Genomic DNA, 19,967 nt, shown 5'->3' with positions numbered 1-19,967 from the left:
TTTGATTAATCAACTGCTTGAAATATTTAGAGGCTTATCGATTCTGTCATTAGCTTGAAGCCACCAGAAGCGCAAAACGGGTTTCTTAAATACCTTAATTTTGGATTCGCTGAATTGTGTTTTCAAACAAAAAACTTCACGCGGCTAGACGTTAATATAAAGGTTATACAATTTCTACAGTGCAGTCAATAGTCTACGGTTGCAGCAATAGGTTTATGTGATAGGTGTGCGCATGCAACAAGAAGGCTTCCAGACAATCCGCAAGACCCTCACGGGAACTAAGAGACAAATCATCAGCGTCACCTACTTACATTGATATTTCACGATTCATTTCCTTACTTTATAAATACACGTGGCAACGTGACGCTAATATAGATAATTTCCATATAGTCGAGCCACAAAAATGCTGTTTGGTATAATAGGAGGATTTCCGAAGTATCTAAGTATCTAGTACTCCTAAAAAAAAAAAACTTTCTGCAAGAATGCTTCAAGAGCTTTTTGCAGGTAAAAACACTTGAGGCACTTCAAAACGTGCGCCAAAAAAAAACAACTAACCAAATGTGTTTCGATTACCTCGCAAAGTGATCGTGAGAATCTTGCAATCATGGAGCATGCCCAATTTAGTACTTACCCTCGGTCCGACGCTGTTAGGCAGCGAGTCCATGCGCCTGTTGTCTCCAGCCATGCTGACAAGCGTGGTCACTAGACCAGCTACTCGCACTGCCTCTACGTTAGCCTGCATGCGATAACATTTAAATTATCCCCCCTGTGTGAAGATCCCGTAGAAGTTATAGGCATACTTAACGTCTGTTACTTGAATAATTTTAACGTGTGATAGTTTTAATGAGTATTATTTGCTTAGATGCTTTGAAAATTGTACGTATGGATATATTTGACTTGATTAAATGCAAGAACAAGTTCAAGATAAAAAGAGCTTTTATTCATAAGATTTGTTACATTTAGACTCGATAGGTAGCCTGGATTCGTTGATTTATTGTATCTGAATGGGAAAGTTCAGCACCCAAGATATCAAAAAAGTGCCGGCTACAATTATATCTTCAAAAAATAGACGAGTCTATAAACTTCGTATGCTATATCTCGCACAGCCAAAACTTTACTGGGAAAACTCCTCTTGACCACCGGATTTTGCATCTATTTAGTATAAGCTGACTCGTGAGAATTTAAATCTTATTTGTGGTGCGAGGCGTATTGGCAAACTACCAAAAACTCCTAACTCCAGCGTTGGCGTTTGTCGACTATCGCATGATGGAAGAGGTAAGTTTAGTTGCAAAACGATTTAAACCATGTTGATGTCTCCAATATGGTTTAAATGGATAGTGCATTTTATACACGATACATTCTGCTTAACATTTCCAAGAAAATATATTACTATTACACCGTTTTTCGTGTCACTGAAACAAAAACTATCACTAATTCATTAAAAGCTGTGAATGACACTATGATCAACAAGTGATATGGTCAAATGATCATGGAGAAGTCTACATCGACAATGATAATGACCATGATAACGCAAATGAAATATACTAAGCGACTATCCTGCTAATACAGTAGCACTTCTCCATGCCATTGTGTCCGTTGCTCAAGTATCTTCAAACCTAAATTAACTAGTATCATCAAACCTTAGTGAGGTCTCTGTGCAGTTTCTTGAGATGGAACAGCGTGAGGCCTACGCATACGGCATTTACGCCAATCCAGAGAGCGTTGAGGACGTAGTGTCGGAAAGGCCCTCGGACTAGAGGGCAAGAGGGTGATGCCCCGTAGGATCCGTAGTGCCCGGCGCTGGCTGCTAGTGCGCCCGACAGAAACGTTGGGCCGAGGTTGATCGTGATGGATGCGAACCAGATCATGAATGTGCCGAAGAGGACGCACTAAACAAGTAAAGAAAAAAATTGTGAGAATTAAAGTGTTTTTTTAATTCCAGACGATGGGAAACGATGGCGCGCCGCTGCGCTCACAATTAAATTTCAATTTAAAGTGACAGTAGAAATGAAGACGTCGCATGGCGTTTTGGCATTTTAACATTTTAAATTAAATTGTGCATACACATTTTGGATATGGTGGAAAGTGCAGTGGCTACTTGCGGTCGGTAATAAAATATAACATATGTAATATAAAAAGTTCCTATGCGCTTGTAATACTAGTTTTGTTTTATTTAGTAGTATTGGGTTATTGGAAAGTTTTTCGAGCTCTCAAATAAATACATATTTGTATTTAAGGCTGTCTAAATTTTTATTTTTTTCAGTAATTATTATTATTACAATCTCAATGGCCCTTCATCGTTTGTCCACAAAGTAAACAGAAAACAAAACAAATTCAATTACACAAAAGGTTTTAATGTTCCGAGTTTAGGCAAGGTTTTCTGTTGACGATTATTATTTTTACTGCGCTAAGCCGCAAGAGAAACACTGTAAAATCTTAGAATATTTATGGGTGACATTTTATATTCCCAAATTTAAAATGGTTTTTAACTACTAATTTTATGGTAGCTCATGCTGTTCAAAGAGACCGCAATATTTTCGTGTCATCCACGATGACGCGCAGGTTTGTCAAATCTACCCTTTAATAACATGACAGTACGAGTCAAGACAGGCGTAACGTAATGACACGATATTTATGTCGTGTAAAGTCGTGTCAGTAAGTGTCATTTTAAACTTAGATTTCTCATCTCTGTACTTTTTATACTTAAATGGAAAGTACCTGGATTTCTGTTTCAGCAATGTTGATTTCTGACATTTTGTACCTTAACGATGCATTATGATCCGTGTTATGCTCTGTGCCTTTATGAAACGGTCGTACGTTTAAATTCTCTCATTATGAAGCTTAATAGCTCATCCCGGAGTTGGTCATTACTCGAGGGTGTCCATTAGCTGCTTGGGCTGGGCTAAAATATTTTCCTTCTCCTCATTCTTTGAGGTTATGAGGAGGAATAAGGAATAAGTTTAAGCGAATTAAGGCCTCGTGTGTTCAGGTTATTCTCTCACTTTCACTGAGCGTGAGTGTGAGCCGTGAGCGAGATGGCTGTAAGTGCCCGGGATCGCAGATATCATGTTTTTGAATTTCAATATTTTGTATGTTTTAACAATCTTCTTCTTCTTCAAGAAATCAGGTTTCGTATCGATGAAGTTACTAGAGAAAGGCTTCAAGATCAGGCCTCAAGTTTGGCAATCGTATTGTTATCTAAAAAAGCACAACGATTTTTCAAAAACTCATCTGGCTGAACCTTAAAGTCACTCGTTTTTAATAAATATACACATTCCAATCACGTTGGCTTTCGCTATCTCTTACCCGATTCCATTTGAGCTTAATGTTTAGCACCTAATGTATTTTATATTCAGTATTTAATGTAATAGTACCTGCGGGCTGTCCATTAGCAGGGGAGCAGATAAATCGGCTTGTTCTTCTTCGTTTTCCGGAAATATGGGGCTGTCGTTTAACACCGTAGTTAGCATATTCACCGTTGATACTGTTACCTGAAACAAACAAAGGATAAGAAGTAACGTGCTAATTTTATCGTATGGCATATTCTACATTGCTGGATACAAAAATGGTCAAAATTAATAAAAAATATAAATAAATACAGATCAGGTAGTGTTTTAAATTTTTGCCCGCTTCAGGTAGGCAGCTGCTGCACAGGAGATGGTCTTCAAGTCTTCTGCGTGCGTCTTCGTCTATTTAGTGAGGGGGTACTCCAATACCACGTGGTCAATCGTCTGCTTGGTGTGACCGCAATCGCAAGCAGGAGAAATACTTCAGCCCCATTTGTGCCATTGGTAGGCACATTTTCCTACTCCCGTGCTAAGTCGGTTTAGGGCAGTCCAGAGTCGGCGTGGTTCTTTGAATCCAGCAGGCGGTTTCTGAGGTGTGAATGTGAAATGGTTGGAAGAAACTTGTAGTGATAACCATTCCTCCTGCCATGCCTCTTCAAGGCTCCAAGTCCTGCTTGCCAGACATCTCCAGTGCGGGTTGATTCCTGGAGTTAAGCCTTTTATGTCCGAAGTCTACAAGGTCTCTGTGAATAGGCAGGTTTTTGCTGTCGTAAGTTTTAGATGCTTCTTTTTCAGTGAAGGCACCTTTCTCTTCTTAAATGAGCTGGAGCCATGTGGCTGAGGACAGGAAGCCAGTGAGAGGGGGTGGGTTTGAGACATCCAGATATGAATCGGAGGGTGTGGTTAAGCTGCGTATCCACGGATCAGACGTGAGCACTATTCATCCACACCGGAGCGCAATACTTGGCTGTTGAATACACTAGTGCTAGCACTGTGGTTCGGAGATAAGAGGCGGGAGCTTCTCAACTGGTTCCTGTAAGCCTCTGGACGAGGTTATTTCTAGTCCTTAGTTTTGCTGCTACTTTCTGAAGATAGTTTTTGTACGTTAGGCTTCTATTAGTGTGCCTCCCAGGTACTTAGGGTTTGCGTTGTGTGTTATAATAGAACCCTTAAACGATACTGTCAGTGTCTTATCCGCTACCTTGTTATTGAGGTGAAAGAAGCACGATTCTGTCTTTGTTGCGTTTGGGCGCAGGCGCCATCGCGAAAAGAAGTAATCCAAAACGGACAGGTCCCTTTCTATGATTGGCTCGGTGGCTTCCATGCATTGGTGTTGAGTGATAAGGGCCAGGTCGTTGGCACATCCAAACTAGCACGAAGTTGTAGCGAAGGGAGGTCGTGAATGTAGAGGTTAAAAAGCAGGGGAGCCAGAACCGAGCCCTGGGGAAGACCATTGTTCAGGGCCCTGACCCTGCTGGATTCTTCACCAAAGAAACTTGCACGGGCCTATTGGCGAGAGTGCTTTTAAGTGCTGACAGTTCTTTACGGATCTTCTTTGAATGTAGCTTGTAATTAGGTGCTTTTGATAGCTTGATCACTCTGTCAACAATGGAGGTGGGGTTTACTGTTGACTTGGGAACGCGTTAATGAACCGTATGATGAAAGGGAACGGTCAAAAAATAATAATGTTCAGTTATTTAAATCTGTACCGTATTTTACATTTCTGAATAAGTGATTACTGATTATCCTCTGGTGTTATGTTTCGGCCACAAATATAAATGAGATTTTTGTGGAAATATGGTGTGGTATTATTAAATATGCTCAAATTTATCAAATAAGAGTATTTTATCGTGTCGAAGCAATTTTATTGTAAGTCTTTAAGTCGTTTGTAATTAACTGGGGTCTCCTATTCACAAACATTATAATTTAAGTCAACAGAAATGTAATGAAAAAAGTAACTACGCTTAGAATTTTTCATTAAACCCAAAGCTCAGTGCACAAAACATTATTTTATTTAGTTGTCAAATGACTCTATTAAGCAGATAATACAAAAAATGTAGACCTAGTGGTTATTTTAGTAAAAAAATGTGAAACGAGAAAAATTATGTAATAACTTGTAAAATATTTTTTTTCAAATAGCGATGGCGGCCCACCAAATCTGGTGAATGTATACCAGTTAAAATTCATAACATCGTATGATATGACTATAATAGAGTATGTTGAATTGATTTCATACTTACTCATTTATGATTTGAACAATAGAATTTAATTTAATACCCTGAAGTTGAGCTCGATAAAATGGAATGAGCTTATTACTTTTCGCATGATTTAGTCTAAAACGAATGACGTCGGACAATAGTTAAAGACGAAGACAAAAGACAAACGCTGAATTCGCTTTTATGGTAAGAAGTTATAAGTGGACACATTAAGAGCACTTAACTCCAGGCTTGGAATAATTCCTGGCTTAATTTTGATGGCGCATAGAACTTTTGTAACCTCGGAATTATTGATGATATCAAATTGCTACAAGGTTCTTTCATCGCGGCAGAGACAGGGAAATTGCTGCTATTGTGTTCAACTTTAAGGCATTCTTTGTTATTGAGGTAATAACCCAACTTAGTATACCTTAAACGATTCTAAATTGTTCGTTAAATACATATATAATTATATTTAGCATTTACAATCGTTTCACCGTGGCTACATCAACATCGGTGAATGTGGAAATTGCAGTGGTAAAATAATTGTTTCTTTACGAAGCGTGTAATAATTAGGTAGGTAGAGTCAGAACTAGATAGCACATAGCACTAATTTTGATAGCACACGTGTGCTATCAAAATTATTGCAGATTTATCTTGGTCTAACTCTACTTAGCTAGAATCGTTGGCGTTGAATTTTGTGGCTTGGGCAGGCAGAGTGCAAAAACCTTATGCTCAGCAATATTGTTACATCAAAAATGCCATTCCATTATTAAATAGGTAAGAACTATTAAGGATTTGGCGCGCCTAGACTTTCAGCTTGCTAATGTATGTAATTAAGTTAATGTCTTAAACCTTGTGGAGGACATAGTCTCGCTCCGAGTAAGGCAAGTTAAGGTTAGGTTATTAAATGTTTATTTAATAGTATAGTCTAAAAAATATAGTCAAACATCCCTTTGATTGCATAACATGATGACAAGATTTTATTAGACTTTTGCCATGTTGAGGATTTTCAGTGGTATTAATTTATTTTACTGACTTTGACAAACATTGAAAGTTTTCGAATGTCACCGACAGCAACAAGGAGAAAAGATTGTGTAATTTCGCAATCGTAAAGTATTTTACCACAAAATGCCTAAAATATTGTTAAAGACGCAAGAAAAAATATTTTGAATAAAATAAAATATTTACATAAATAAAAGGACGAAGGATTACGTAGCACTCCAATAAACGATCTTTTGAAATAAGTTTTTCCCATATCTATAGGTTAAGTACGGATATTTATTTCACTATACTATAATCGTTATCCTTTCAGATTCAAGGTAAAATATACGTAAAACATATCAAATATAGCTATATAATTTGGAAAAATCATTTTCACACAATATTTTTTTAAGTAAACTAACTTTTTCTATGCGATAAATACCTATACATATTTTTAAAGAGATTTCGCAACATTGTTCACCGAATTTCAAAACCAGGAAAACTCGATGCGAACGATCGATTGATGGAGGGATTAGTTTCAAGCGCTCCAAAAAGGAATTAAGCCTTGGTTTGTGGCTATGAATATTTTTCACGGATTTATATTGTATATGTATTGGAAATATCACCTAAGTCTCTTGCACGCTATGGGATTTAAGTTTTATGTGCATTTTTGTTTTTACCTACTCTCAGGTTTGAGTTTTATTCCAACTTAATTTGAGTTTTTATACGGTTTAATAAATTCATACCAGGCTACGCGCTGCGTTGAACATGTTACGTGTTGGAGGCGTATCTTCTATGTGATAATTTTAATTCCAAGAATCTATTAAAGTTTAAACGATTCTGTGTAGTATAATTTTTTAAATATATTTTATTTACAATATCAGTATACCTAGAGGTATACAGTGGTTTTACTATAAACTAACCTACATCTAGAATAGGCCCTTGAGGCATTGTACCAAGGATGCTGGCGACATTTCCTTGTTGTATCGAAATGCTGATACGTTGTGCAAGGAAGCCGCCAGCTCTGCGGTCACCAATTACATCAACCTGATGCTCCGCGATTTCTGTAAAGAAATTGGTGTGCGCTGGGACCCCAAGGACCTACGCGGACTTTCAACGCCAAATGGTACTCTCTACCGAGGCTGTTATATTAATTACGTTTCAAATATTTGGCGCTTTCCTCCGCTTTGCCCAATTAATAATTAAACTACTACACAGATGGATTAAAATAATTAACCTAAGTATTTATTGGTTTATAGTGATATATTTTTTACGAATTTCACATGATTGGTACATTTCAACCTTAACTTAATCACACTACACGAAAGGCCTGTCTCCGTACAGCTACGTCGAGCTGTTTCATTTAAATCATTTGAAAAACGTAAATAATCTTTATCGTACATACCAACAGTAGAAACGCAGTTTCGACCAGCGAGCATTTGTAGACTGGCTGGCAACGGAAGACGGCGATGCCGAGCGGCAGCAAAATGGCGGCGCGGGCGCAGTCGACTATTGCCTGATGGAATAGAAGCCCGTGTGACCACCTGCAACAAGAAACAATAAGTTAAACCACTTAATATGCCGCTCATTTAATGGCCTCCTAGCCTAATCGGCAATTATCCCTTCGATTGCATGTCTGACCACCAGGTGGCGAGTGGTCTTCCTCTTTCTCACGGTTTGTTGGGGATACTAAAGTTTGGAAGTAGGCTAATTCTACATTTTTAAGAGAAACAAGCATCATGCCCACTTATTTTTGGTATTTATAGAAGTAGTAACAACTAAGCACCTACCAGGAGCTACAGATATTGTCAAAAGCTAAAGTGGAGTAAACTAACCTTGCAAAGAGCTTTACAAAATCACTTCTACATGCACGTAGTGACTTTGAGATGTCGCGTTCACTGGCAGTTCACGTACGCAAATTAGTGGACATCGCCGCATGCATACGGTAACAAAGTCATACGTAGCGGTCATTTAAATAATGCAGTTGTTTTGTAAGTCGCTTTATATTAGAACTGAGAATTAAAACTTAAGCCGCGAGCCATAATATCACTTCAAGCAATACGAGTCCGCCATCGCACACACGTTACAATTCATTCAGTCTCTGATTAGTCCATTCCATTAATTTGTAGCCAGCTAAAATCTAGTATACGGGACCATACTTGAAAGTTCATTGTACAACTTGTACAAGTATAATGTACCGATCCTCGCTAAAGTGTAATGTTGTTGCGAGTTTATGACTATAATATTAATATAGAATTCAAAAAAAAAAAAACAGATGCAGAGACAAGTTTAAAAATTATTTCCAAAAAAGAAAATCCGTTAGTGCCTTAACTTTCGAGTACGGTTAATGCAGCTATCTAAAAAATAGATGCTTTAGTAGGAATGGCTCCATTTTAAGGCACTTACGAAGCTATTGATAACTGTTATATAGGTATTCAAAGTTGAAATAGGTACTTCACTAGTTCTGAAGTAGATATTAATAGCCCTATCGCACCCTACCGACATGTACTTAATAGCATCTTAGCAAATACCCATTGTAATTATCTATTTAATAACGGAAAAGCTGCCTTAATATTAATACGTTAAGGTTCATATCCAAGCAATAAAATAGATCCGAAGTTGTAATTCCTCAATACGTGGAATAATAGAGCAGTTGGGAACTTGGTTAGTTTAAGTGCTTAAACAATTAACCTTCAGTGGTCTGTTAAATACGTCAATCGAAGCAAAAATGAACCTTGAGTTTAGGTACCTACATCGTGGCGGGTGACATGAGTGATGACCTCCATTTTTCGACAACAATAGGAAGGTTTAAGGCGAATTTAAGTGGACGGGAAATGAGAAAAGATGTGAAGGTATTTTATACAGGTAAATATAAAAGGCTGAATGCATAACACAGAAAGTTTTATGCAAGGGTTATGAAATGTATTATTACGAGTATAACTAATTTATTAAAAAATATAAAAAAAACATTAGATCGAGTTTTGTAGTTTTTCGCTTTTTTAGGACTATTAAAATTTATCATTAAATAATTAGTTTCGCCGGACGTTAGCTCAGAAAATCGCATTTAACACAGTCGGAGTGATAAGCTTACGTAAGCGAAAGAGGGGCTGGTGGCCTAACGGTGAGGTCGCGGATTCAAACCGGACTAACCCCAATAAGGACTGGTTTACCCTCTGGGTTGGAAGGTCAGATGGCAGTCGCTTTCGTAAAAACTAGTGCCTACGTCAATTCTTGGGCGGGGCGGGTTTAGTTGCCAAGCGGACCCCAGGCTCCTATGAGAGTGGCAAAATGCCAGGACAACGCGAGGAAGATGATGGAGTGATTAGCGTACAGCAGCAGTAGTAGCGTCGATACTGCTGGAGCCATATAATCAGCTGACAGATCTCCGAAAAATAGGTGCTGTGATATTTTGTTGTCATAAAGTATGCAGGTTGATTCACTGAAACACACGAGACTATTTGTTTATGCCGTCTATAATATCCACAATGCTATACATTGCGCAAATTATAATGTCAAACTTATAATATGATATGTAATCACGCGTGACTTATCACTTTCAAGTCGAGCTGAATAAGCATGACAAGTAATTGTAACCTGACTCCCACATGCCTGGAAAAATGAATAAATGATGCTCGTAGCACGACTGCAGGTGTTATGTGATAACACAAAATGCCATTTACACACTTTGATTATACCTACATGTATATTATTTGTTGTAATATTGCCACTTCCCAAAACAATTTAGTATGGAAAAACAGCCAGTATTTCATTATTATATTTCCTTTAATTCATTCATTAAAATCGATCTAAATAAATAATTACACCAGTTTTCGAGGAACTTTGACAAACTCAAGAGAAAATAGCGGTGACATCAACCTGCGAGCCGCCCACGACTCTCCAATTACCGTCATCCCTGCTATCATTGCGTCACGAAAGTGGTTAAAAGAAGAAATACTTTATCGCTCAATCCATCAATCATCGTCCCTCGTGATTGACGAGGAAAGTGCCCGGAGAAATGTTTTTTGCTATTAGGGATCTTATGATGCTTCACTTGCGGTGCTAAATATTAAGTTACCTTGACACGATGGTCGCGATCGAGCGTTTTATTAGTTTTGTCAGATGTCAGACCTTTTTTAAGAGGAAATACAAACTGAATTCCTTCTCAGACTTGAGAAATTTAAGTAAATATCTTCGTCGCGCTGACGGGGGCGGCTTTTGAAATTATAAAATTTTCCCCCGCTCCTAAAATTAGTGCGATAAGGACAACTGCAGCTTAGAGGTAAAATCTCAGAAATTGAGGTTTGGTTCTCGATTTTTTCCTCACCCAAAAGTTAATTAATCGTAACGAAATTATGGGAACAGAATGAGAAAGAAGTTATCTGTGTCTAACCGTTTTGAATTTTGTGTTTAATGTAGCCGATTTTGTATGCGTCTGTTTTTTAGCGCTTTTTAAAATAGGTACTTAACCTTGTTCTTATAAAAACAAGAATATAAAAAAGCAAAACGTACAGATACAGATAATATTGAAATCATATTTAAATAAAAATATCTAGGTCCAAAATCCAGAGCAGAAAATGATGAGAACGTTTAGTATGGAAAAATTGCACTAAAATGCCCTCTTAGGTTCTTGTAAGTTAGAATCTTTTCACTTTTTCTTATGGTCAATGATTTTTTAAAGCCAAGATTTCAGAAACTTTGTAGTCATACTCATTCAAACAGCACGCAATTCTTGTATATTTTTTATATTTTGGGGATCTCGGAAACGGCTTTAACGATTTCGATGAAATTTGCTATATGGGGTTTTTGGGGGCGACAATTCAATCTAGCTATCTTATCTCTGGAAAAACGAGTATATTTAAGTTTTTATATGTTTTTCGAGCAAAGCTTGGTCTTCCAGATTCTCTTTTCGGTATTTTTTTTATTATTGTCAAGAAACCGAGTCCTAGTAGCTTTAATAGGATTAGTTCTATTCTTTTTTTCTTCCTAAGGATTACACGGCACAAGTTCCCTAATGCCTTTCAGATAACCATCAAATGGTTTTTTGTAAGCTCTTTAGGCACGATAATAGTTTTCTCGTTCAATCTTAATGATAATGACGTTAAAGCATGCGAAGATGCCTGCCTATTGTACTTTGAGAGTTATGTTTATTGAGGGAATCCGATGGTTCCTGTTATAGTTCCAAATAACCCCTCGAATCGGTATCAGACAATGCGGTATTTAATAACTTCCATGAGCCTCAGAAAGATGTTATACTTATATTAAAACTGGTCGCTCACGGGTCAAAATTGCTCCCTATATTTATTATTTATTTAATATAAGGTATCTTATCTACTTTTTCAAGTAATAAAAAGGAATTGGATTGAAAAGAGCAATCTGAAAATCTGTTCCAATTCTGTTTTCATGTAGCCCGATACCCTTTGGAGATAAAAGACGAAAATAACGAGCTCCCAAATTGATACCTTTTGTGTTGTCAATCTTCGATTTCACTGTCTTCGCCAGAAAATAGGTCAGGGCGTTCACTAAAATTTGGTACTTTAATAGTTCCTGTGTCTTCGGCTCAATAGTTTCATAGTAAGCAAGTAAGAGGAAACGTTTTGAAAATGTACACAGCGTGACTCATGGATATATATTTAACTTAAAAAAAATATTAAGAAGGACCAGGTTGTTTTCAAGATATAAAATTTTTGATTGGACTTGTACTTACATAATACAGATGACATAAATACAACACGTAATTTATCTATTCTTATTATGTTAATTCTATGGTTTTTTTCATTGCTTTCCTGATGTTGTTCAATAATTAATTTTTTTGTTTGGTACTTTATCGGAATTTACTAAGTACTAGGTACAGTTGTCAAAGTTTCAAATAAGTAATGTGATCCTAGCCTCCAGAGGAGTGACACAGTCGAGTTGCACAGAGCATAAATCATCCTGTTGTATATTAACCAGAAAAAGTAGCTAAACGGACGTGGTCTTCAAAATGATCTGAACACAAGTGCGATGTTAGAAATATGAAAGCGTGTTCAGATCATTTTGGACAATCAGCCCGCTGAACCACACTACTGCTTACTATACATCAGCGATGTAATTGTGAAATTGTACGGACACCCTTTTAAATAAGTACTCTAGACAGAAAATAAGCAAAAATAACTGAATGTGAGAAAAGTTAGCGTTGGCGATCATTAAAAAATAATTTCTTTCTACCTCTTCGCATAAAATCATCTAATGAACTCAAAATGATATTATTCATTTAATTTTCTTCTCTGTAGGTATGCTTTTTCTTATTCATATGGAGATAACAGCTGTCACATAATGATATTGTGTTGCATAATAATAAAATTGTATTGTAGGATTGTGACTGCTTGCAGTCACTTTTTTGTGTTATATAAAATTTTTTATTAAAAAAAACCGAACAATTACGAGTCAGACTCGCCCATCGAGGGTTCCGTACTTTTTAGTATTTGTTGTTATAACGGCAACAGAAATAAATCATCTGTGAAAATTTAAACTGTCTAGCTATCACGGTTCATGAGATACAGCGCGGAGTCTCAGTAATATGGTCCCGTTTTACCCCTTGGGTACGGACGCCTAAAAAAATACCCATCGTGTTTGAAAAATAGTAAAAATATAAATTTACATATCTGAAAAAAATATAAACGCTGTACTATGAACAACAAATTTAAATGTTTTAGATTAGGCCGGTCAAATGTTTCGTACATACTGGACATACTGCGGTAAGAGCAATTAAAGTATCTGCATTAAATTATTTATTGTTCATTCAAATGTTAATAAACCTTTAACTAACTATCTTGTTGTTGTATCATATTAGCGTTCAAAACTGTTTATACCGAATAATAAACCTGACCCTTATCCAATCAGTATTCTACGAAAGCACTAAAATATTCCTCTTATGTACGGCTTAGTTAGCATTGCTACGCGTTACGCATATTAAGTGTAATTATCTTTATGTCTCCATTGTGTGCATAAATAGACTGAATAACCCTTTTATTTAAAGGTAAATAGCAAATTATATGACGATCGGTCTGGCTTAGTTGCTAGTGACTGCCCATGAAGCCGATGGTCCCGGCCTCCCGGGTTCAAATCCTGGTAAGGGCAATGATTTTTTGGGATGAGCATGGATATTTCCCTGATTTGTTCCTGAGTCATGGTTGTTTTCTATGTATTAAGTATTTATATATTATGTAAATCGTTGTCTAAGTATCTACAACAGAAGCCTTATTGAGCTTACTGTGGGACTTAGTCAACTTATGTCCTATATAACAAAAAAAGTGGCTGTGACATAATCGGACAGACAGACGGACATGACGAATCTATAAGGGTTCCGTTTTTTGCCATTTGGCTACGGAACCCTAAAAACGCGTTTATCATAATTTAAAAAAAAACGGGTTTATGTTGTTAATTTGCCTGTCATAAGTTTGGTCAGTCAACCTTATGTTTTTTAAATATGTATTTCCACTCTTTTGTCGCACTAACAGTAAACTCAAAGGGGTAGTTTTAGGTCTTTCGCCGCTGCCGTTCGCGGTCGATCGTTAAAATGAAAGATAAATGTTATCTTTCAGTTCATAAACTTTTATTCCGTGGTCTGCCTTAATAGCACAGAGTTGGCATGAAACTAAAAAAAGTTTGCTAGTTTGTTAACTAACTTCATACTGAAATTATCTGCGTCCAGTTTAAAATGGACAGCCGGCCAAGTCTTAGGTATAATAAAAAGTTTTATAGGGTTATATTATTTGATATGATGGCGGTACAGTCAGCGTCAAATACTTCGTAGCAACCAAAGTAGCCAAATAGTTCGGTACACCATATATTTAGTATGGTGAACCGAACTATTTGGCCACTTTGACTGCTACAAAGTATTTGACGCTGACTGTACATACTGTTGGCTTTATTACATTTTATTTCGAAGAGGCCTTTTTTCATTAGCTATTGCTGATAATTTTAGGTTATGATCTCACCTATTTTAGTTACCAACAAACTTGTTACCACTTTAACTAAAAGTTTAATTTTCCATGTCGAAAAGCAGGTAGATGATTGGAAACGGGTACCTAATTATTCTAGGTACCTACGCATTCAGTGGTAAATTCACTGATTGTGTATATATGCTTAAATTTAAGATCCTTTGAGCTGCCATTATATTCTAATCTCTAAGTAAAAGTAATTTAGTAAATATGGCGTTGCAATTTTAATTACACTTTCTTGTACCTTTAAGATATTCGTAGACGCCGAAATAAGATTATATGATGAATATATATTTCCTACCAAATTAATAAAACTTTACGAACTGCAAGCCGTAATAAATAGATGCCTAACCGAACAGCTTGTGAAGGAAAAACTGGTTAATCTAACTTTGCAGTCGTATGTTGGAGTTTCTGCCAACCCATTATTTCATAACAATGTGCTTATTATATGATTGGTGTACAAACACAGTGTGATGTTTGATGACCAGATTGAATGGGACGAGATTAAGGCAATAAGAACAGAAGCGCATATCGTTTAATATCATTAGTTTAGCTGGGCTTCAATAAGAGCCTTAGGAGTAATTCAAACAGTTGAATTCAGTGTTCCCAAATAGAATCGTGACCAATCGCGTTTTCCGATCTTCGAGCTGTACGAATAGATTTATGTAATTTCAAGGCATATTCAATTAGCATATGTGTTATTATCAAAAACAATCTTGTTTCAAGCGCATAAGGTTTTAATTACTATATTGCGTTTGAAAAAATAAATGAGAATCTTTATTGTATGTCATGTTTATTCGTATGTAATTAATTGTCCGGTTGGTTTTAAATTCGATTATCTTTTTTTTGTCTTTAAAACGGGACTCCCTCTGGTCGCATAACAACTTTTGTCATAACACTTTATGCATACAGTTGTAAGTCATAAAAATCTTTAGTCTGAATTATTCCTGAGTATAACTGGGTTTTTGTCATAAATGTGTTATGTTATAATTTTTATAGTCATTAATTTAAATCGCATAACATTTTAAGTCATATGCTTGATATTCATGATTGTATTCGTTCGAAGTATTGTAGTTGCAGTATTAATAAATATCTTAGACATAAAAATTAAGTCCTGTATTTAATGGTAAAAATATGTTTTTTTTTCATAAATTTTACAAAGCATGAATAATAAATATGTGTGGTTGTGAGCAACCTATGAAGCAAATATTACTAAAGTCATAATCATAACCACACAAAGACCGTATAAAAGAGGAAATCGAAGGCGAGGAGCCCCTTCCAGTAGGAGAAATGGTTTTATAAAAGAAACTAATCATAGATATATTAAAATAGTAGGTAAGCTATTTTAGGGCACTTTAGATAGGGCAGGCTAGGGCAAAGACCAAAAGCCGAAGGGCAAACTACGCAAAAATAGGTACCCCGCGCAAAAATCAATAATATAATAGAATAACATTAATAATATATATATATATGTTATTATAAATTTTATAAGATATATTGATTTTTGCAATTATTCCGTATCATGAACTGTTACAGTGTTGTTATGACATATTCATACGATACGATATTACAGAGTTTTACGATGTTGGAACACTTACATCGACATACATATTGATATTACTATGCTCGTAAATAATAGGCAATTGACTGAGCTTCTCAATCACTTTCTTAGGGCTTAATTAATTTCAGCTGGCCTGGTTCCAGTCTAAGTGCTGTTTGGTTTGCATGATTATTTGGTAAATATTTTGGTTATAGGTTCTGGGCTTGGCTTTAGAAATCTCTAAAATTCTACCAGTTGGTTCATAACAACTTTTAGATCTGTGAAATCGTCTAGCTTTGTTCTGGGGTGTACGAGTAAATACCAAGAGTAAATTCATCATAATTTTTAAGAACCTGGCTCTTGCCGGTGGAGTAACTGCCATTATGTTCTTCTCTCTGCCACTGTTTTGAGCTCTTGATACGTCACTACGTTGAATCTCTCTTTGGCTTGGTCCTAAAACGCATTTCTCGGTCTTCCCCTGCCTCTCTTGTTGGGCCACCTGATACGGCACGTACATATGTAGGTAAATAAAGTCTATAATTGAAGGAAGAATAGACGAAAAAAGTAAAATAGGACTGTGTATTTTTATAAGAAATAGTAATCAACGATGAATTCGTATTTATTTTACAATTGTTTTTTTTTTCGTTTTGTTTGTTCATAATTTCTCAGTTGGCGTGTTTATCCATCAGTTCATAAATGGACGGGCTGACATACCTTATGTAAGTCCTTAGAGAGGCATTACATTTAGTCATTTATTAATTTTATCATACTAGGTAAGTGAAGAAAGTTATTGAGATGTCCTTATCTAATAGTTAATTTCCTGGGACCTAGACCAGGGGCCCGTTTCTCAAAAGCTTATAACTTGTAATACAAGCGGATGTCACTTTTTGACAGCTTTTGTTAGAAAGGTACTTTAACTTGTATTTCAAGCTACAAGCTTTTGAGAAACTAGCCTTTGGTTGTCTGATTACCTTATTGTGGGTCTTTTGTGTATTCCTTACATGATTGCAATCCAGAACACTTTTGCCATCACGGGCGATCGAAGCGAGTATCATAATGAAAATTCCCATACAATGTAATCGGATTTCATTGCTTTGAGTGCAGAATAGTGCCGTAAGGAGGTATGATATTAATCCAGCACGCGATACTCTCAATAGCCTAGTTCATTTTAGATTACATTCCAATAGCCTTTACACCCTGGCGGATGCCGTCTCTGCATGTTTCCCACGACACGGGCAAGAACAGCATCCGCTCGGTGTACTCCTAGCAGACCTCCCAAAGGTCCGGAATACCATTGTTCCGTGATGGGAAAGACATGTAATATCTGACTCTATCAGCTGAGAATGTAACATTCATAATTGAAAGCAACTAGAAACTTCATCCGTGTAGAACTTTGCTATGGCACTCATACGTAAACTACCATAATTAGACCTGTTAGGAGCTGATTACCGTGCATTTTCCATTGCCAATGTATTCTGCATTGCCATTAGTACTCATAAACTATTGCTAATAAACTATGGTAATTATGGTAAATATGGTAAAATAAATAAACTATGGTAATTTGTCTGTTTTCTGTGTATTTAGTGAAAGATTTCTTTCATTGCATTTGCAACACTGACTGACATTTATGTACATTTATTAATTTCCGCTACCTGAAGTTTTTCTGGAAGAGATCGCTTTTTAGTGATAAGACCGCCTGCTGTTTAACTATGCTTAGGTTTCTGATTTCTTTTGTATTGTTTTCTTTTAATGAGGTGTGTAATAAAGAGTGTTTGTATATTGTATTGTATTGTATTTTGCTAAGGAATAAGAAGTCAGAAACGCGGAATTGTACCGCTACCCCGGTTTAATCAACTCTACTCCAGCTCTTTAATCCTAATTCAATGCACTGCACACGGAACTCCTTGACAACAAAGCTCTGACAGCACAAAGAGTACGTGGGCTACGTGCATTCAGGTCTACAGAAATAATAACGGTTTTATCGTATACTTACATGACGAAAATTTTGACGGTGCATACATTTTAGTAGTTGTTTAGGAATTACTTACGGAATTAGTAACGATCATTAAATTTCTAATAATTACTAAATATATATTATTATGATGTTATAAGTACTGTTTGTATCATATTTTGCTTACGAGTACAGACCTTAAGATAAAAATATGAAAACCTTGTGACTTTAGCTCATTTTCTTTGTTACGGGGCAAAACGCTTTGCTTTCCTTTGTTATTCACACATAAAAAGTGCGGAGGTGTCAATCCTAAGCCAGGATAGAAGCGAGCTAGCATCCGAATTCTAAAGTGTTGTAACTCATGCTGAGTCTAAGCTGAAATGATTCTAATATAGTGTACATACGTCGCAGTTTCAGTTGTCTGAAGCGTGGATAAACATTATGATGGGTTAAAACTTGTAACCCGAAGGCAACATGATTCTCTTAACATTGGACTGGTAGCCCTAAAAAGTGGACAAAATGAAGGTTGTATGTGAATGATAAATACTGATTTTTTTTAAATATTATGTCAAATATCATGTTTAAACAATATTATCTGGCTAATATATATTATATAATTTAAAATGAGCGTATATGTAACTATAGTATTATTTATGTTCAATTGTTCACACAACATAAAAGAAATGTAGGTAACCTAAGTGAAATAAATTATGTCATTTGTTTCGTACCCGTTCTTTTTATTCACTTTCGCCCCAAATCCTTGGAAGAAAGGTTAGGGCATTTAGTGACTCGTTTGCAAGATTTGTATTCCGTACAGTAAGAAATATTGTGTTTTCTTTAGGTACATAATACATAATCCAACAAAAACAAGAAGTTCTAACCTTTAGACAACTGCGTATTCAATTGCGCCTACTTACCTATAACTTCTAGAAATTAGGTAGGTAATTGTTTACGTATTTTTATCCGCCACTTTATTTCGGCAGGATATTAATGAACGATGTTTTTAATTCTAGTAATTCTCTACAAATATTGTGCCTGGATAACAAAAAAATCCAAACATTCGACTTAGCTAGTTCTGAGGGCCTAGTCAAGATGATAATTGTAAACCAAGAAACGCGAAACGAAAAGTAAAATTGTATCGTGATGACAGATGCTACGAAAAATCACGTGACTATTTCCATGCAATATTTAAGTTTTAATTTTATTTTATTTTTATCAGGAAAAGGTAAGCATTTGACCACAATATCACCTGATGGTAAGTCCCGATGCAGTCTAGGATGGAACATGCTTACCTAAAAGATGTCTATTCACTCTCGATTTAAAAGTTTCGATTAGCATTTTCTATCAATGATTTTCATCTTAGAATGAAGGTGGCTGGCTATGGCTAGGACCCTGAGCAATTTAAGTATGGAAACGAAAGTTTATGTAAGAGTATCTATTTTGTAAGAATTGCATTGAATAATATTGGTAATATTATTTTGGTATAAAGCCACGCGCTGCTATTATACTTATTCTGACTATATGAACGGTGGTCCCAATTTTGTTCAAATCCCTGATGCTATATTAAATATATTAAAAACGGTTCACTCACATATTTTACGAGTAAGTTGAAAAACGCTCGACATGTCTGATGCTACTTTGAATATGCTGTAAAATCTAAGATTAAAAGGTTTTTAAATAAATGTATTCCCTTTTGAAGCGGCTTATGAATTCTGAAAGCCTTCACTTCTTTGAAAGCCTCTAAAGACCTTCCATTCAATCGGAGTTATCAAATACGATTTATGGTACCTCCTTTAATATTGCGCTCGGTTTTGGAAGTGTTCATTTTGTTTGCTTTTGGCTTTTTCGTTGCGAATTATATTTGCATAAAGGTAATGTTTTTGAACATAGGCATTTATTATACGACTCGTCGAGCTGGGTTATCTTTATATTATTTTGTTATCAGCAAAAAGGTACTTATTCAAATTTTGTGTGACAAAAATATGTTATTTTTTACCAGTGTGGAATATTAATTAACGCTTATGATAATTT

At 36.0% G+C, this 19,967-nt stretch overlaps 1 protein-coding gene across 4 annotated transcripts in view; it reads right to left on the bottom strand.

Annotated features, from left to right (window-relative positions):
• Positions 1-19,967, bottom strand: part of LOC133519711 (uncharacterized) — a 66,527-nt gene that overhangs the window by 10,310 nt on the left and 36,250 nt on the right. For 3 of the 4 annotated variants that reach the window (XM_061853770.1, XM_061853772.1, XM_061853771.1), the window contains exons 4-7: positions 7,872-8,010; positions 3,375-3,491; positions 1,641-1,889; positions 632-736 (exon numbers count right to left, since the gene is read on the bottom strand). In XM_061853770.1, coding sequence (XP_061709754.1) covers positions 632-736; positions 1,641-1,889; positions 3,375-3,491; positions 7,872-8,010 — 610 coding nt within the window. The remainder of the gene's footprint in view (positions 1-631; positions 737-1,640; positions 1,890-3,374; positions 3,492-7,871; positions 8,011-19,967) is intronic. The other variant, XM_061853774.1, reaches the window with a different exon arrangement.

The sequence above is a fragment of the Cydia pomonella genome, chromosome 7 (genome assembly GCF_033807575.1).
Source record: "Cydia pomonella isolate Wapato2018A chromosome 7, ilCydPomo1, whole genome shotgun sequence".
NCBI classification, from domain to species: Eukaryota; Metazoa; Arthropoda; class Insecta; order Lepidoptera; family Tortricidae; genus Cydia; species Cydia pomonella.
This window is presented reverse-complemented; position numbering and strand designations above follow the sequence as displayed.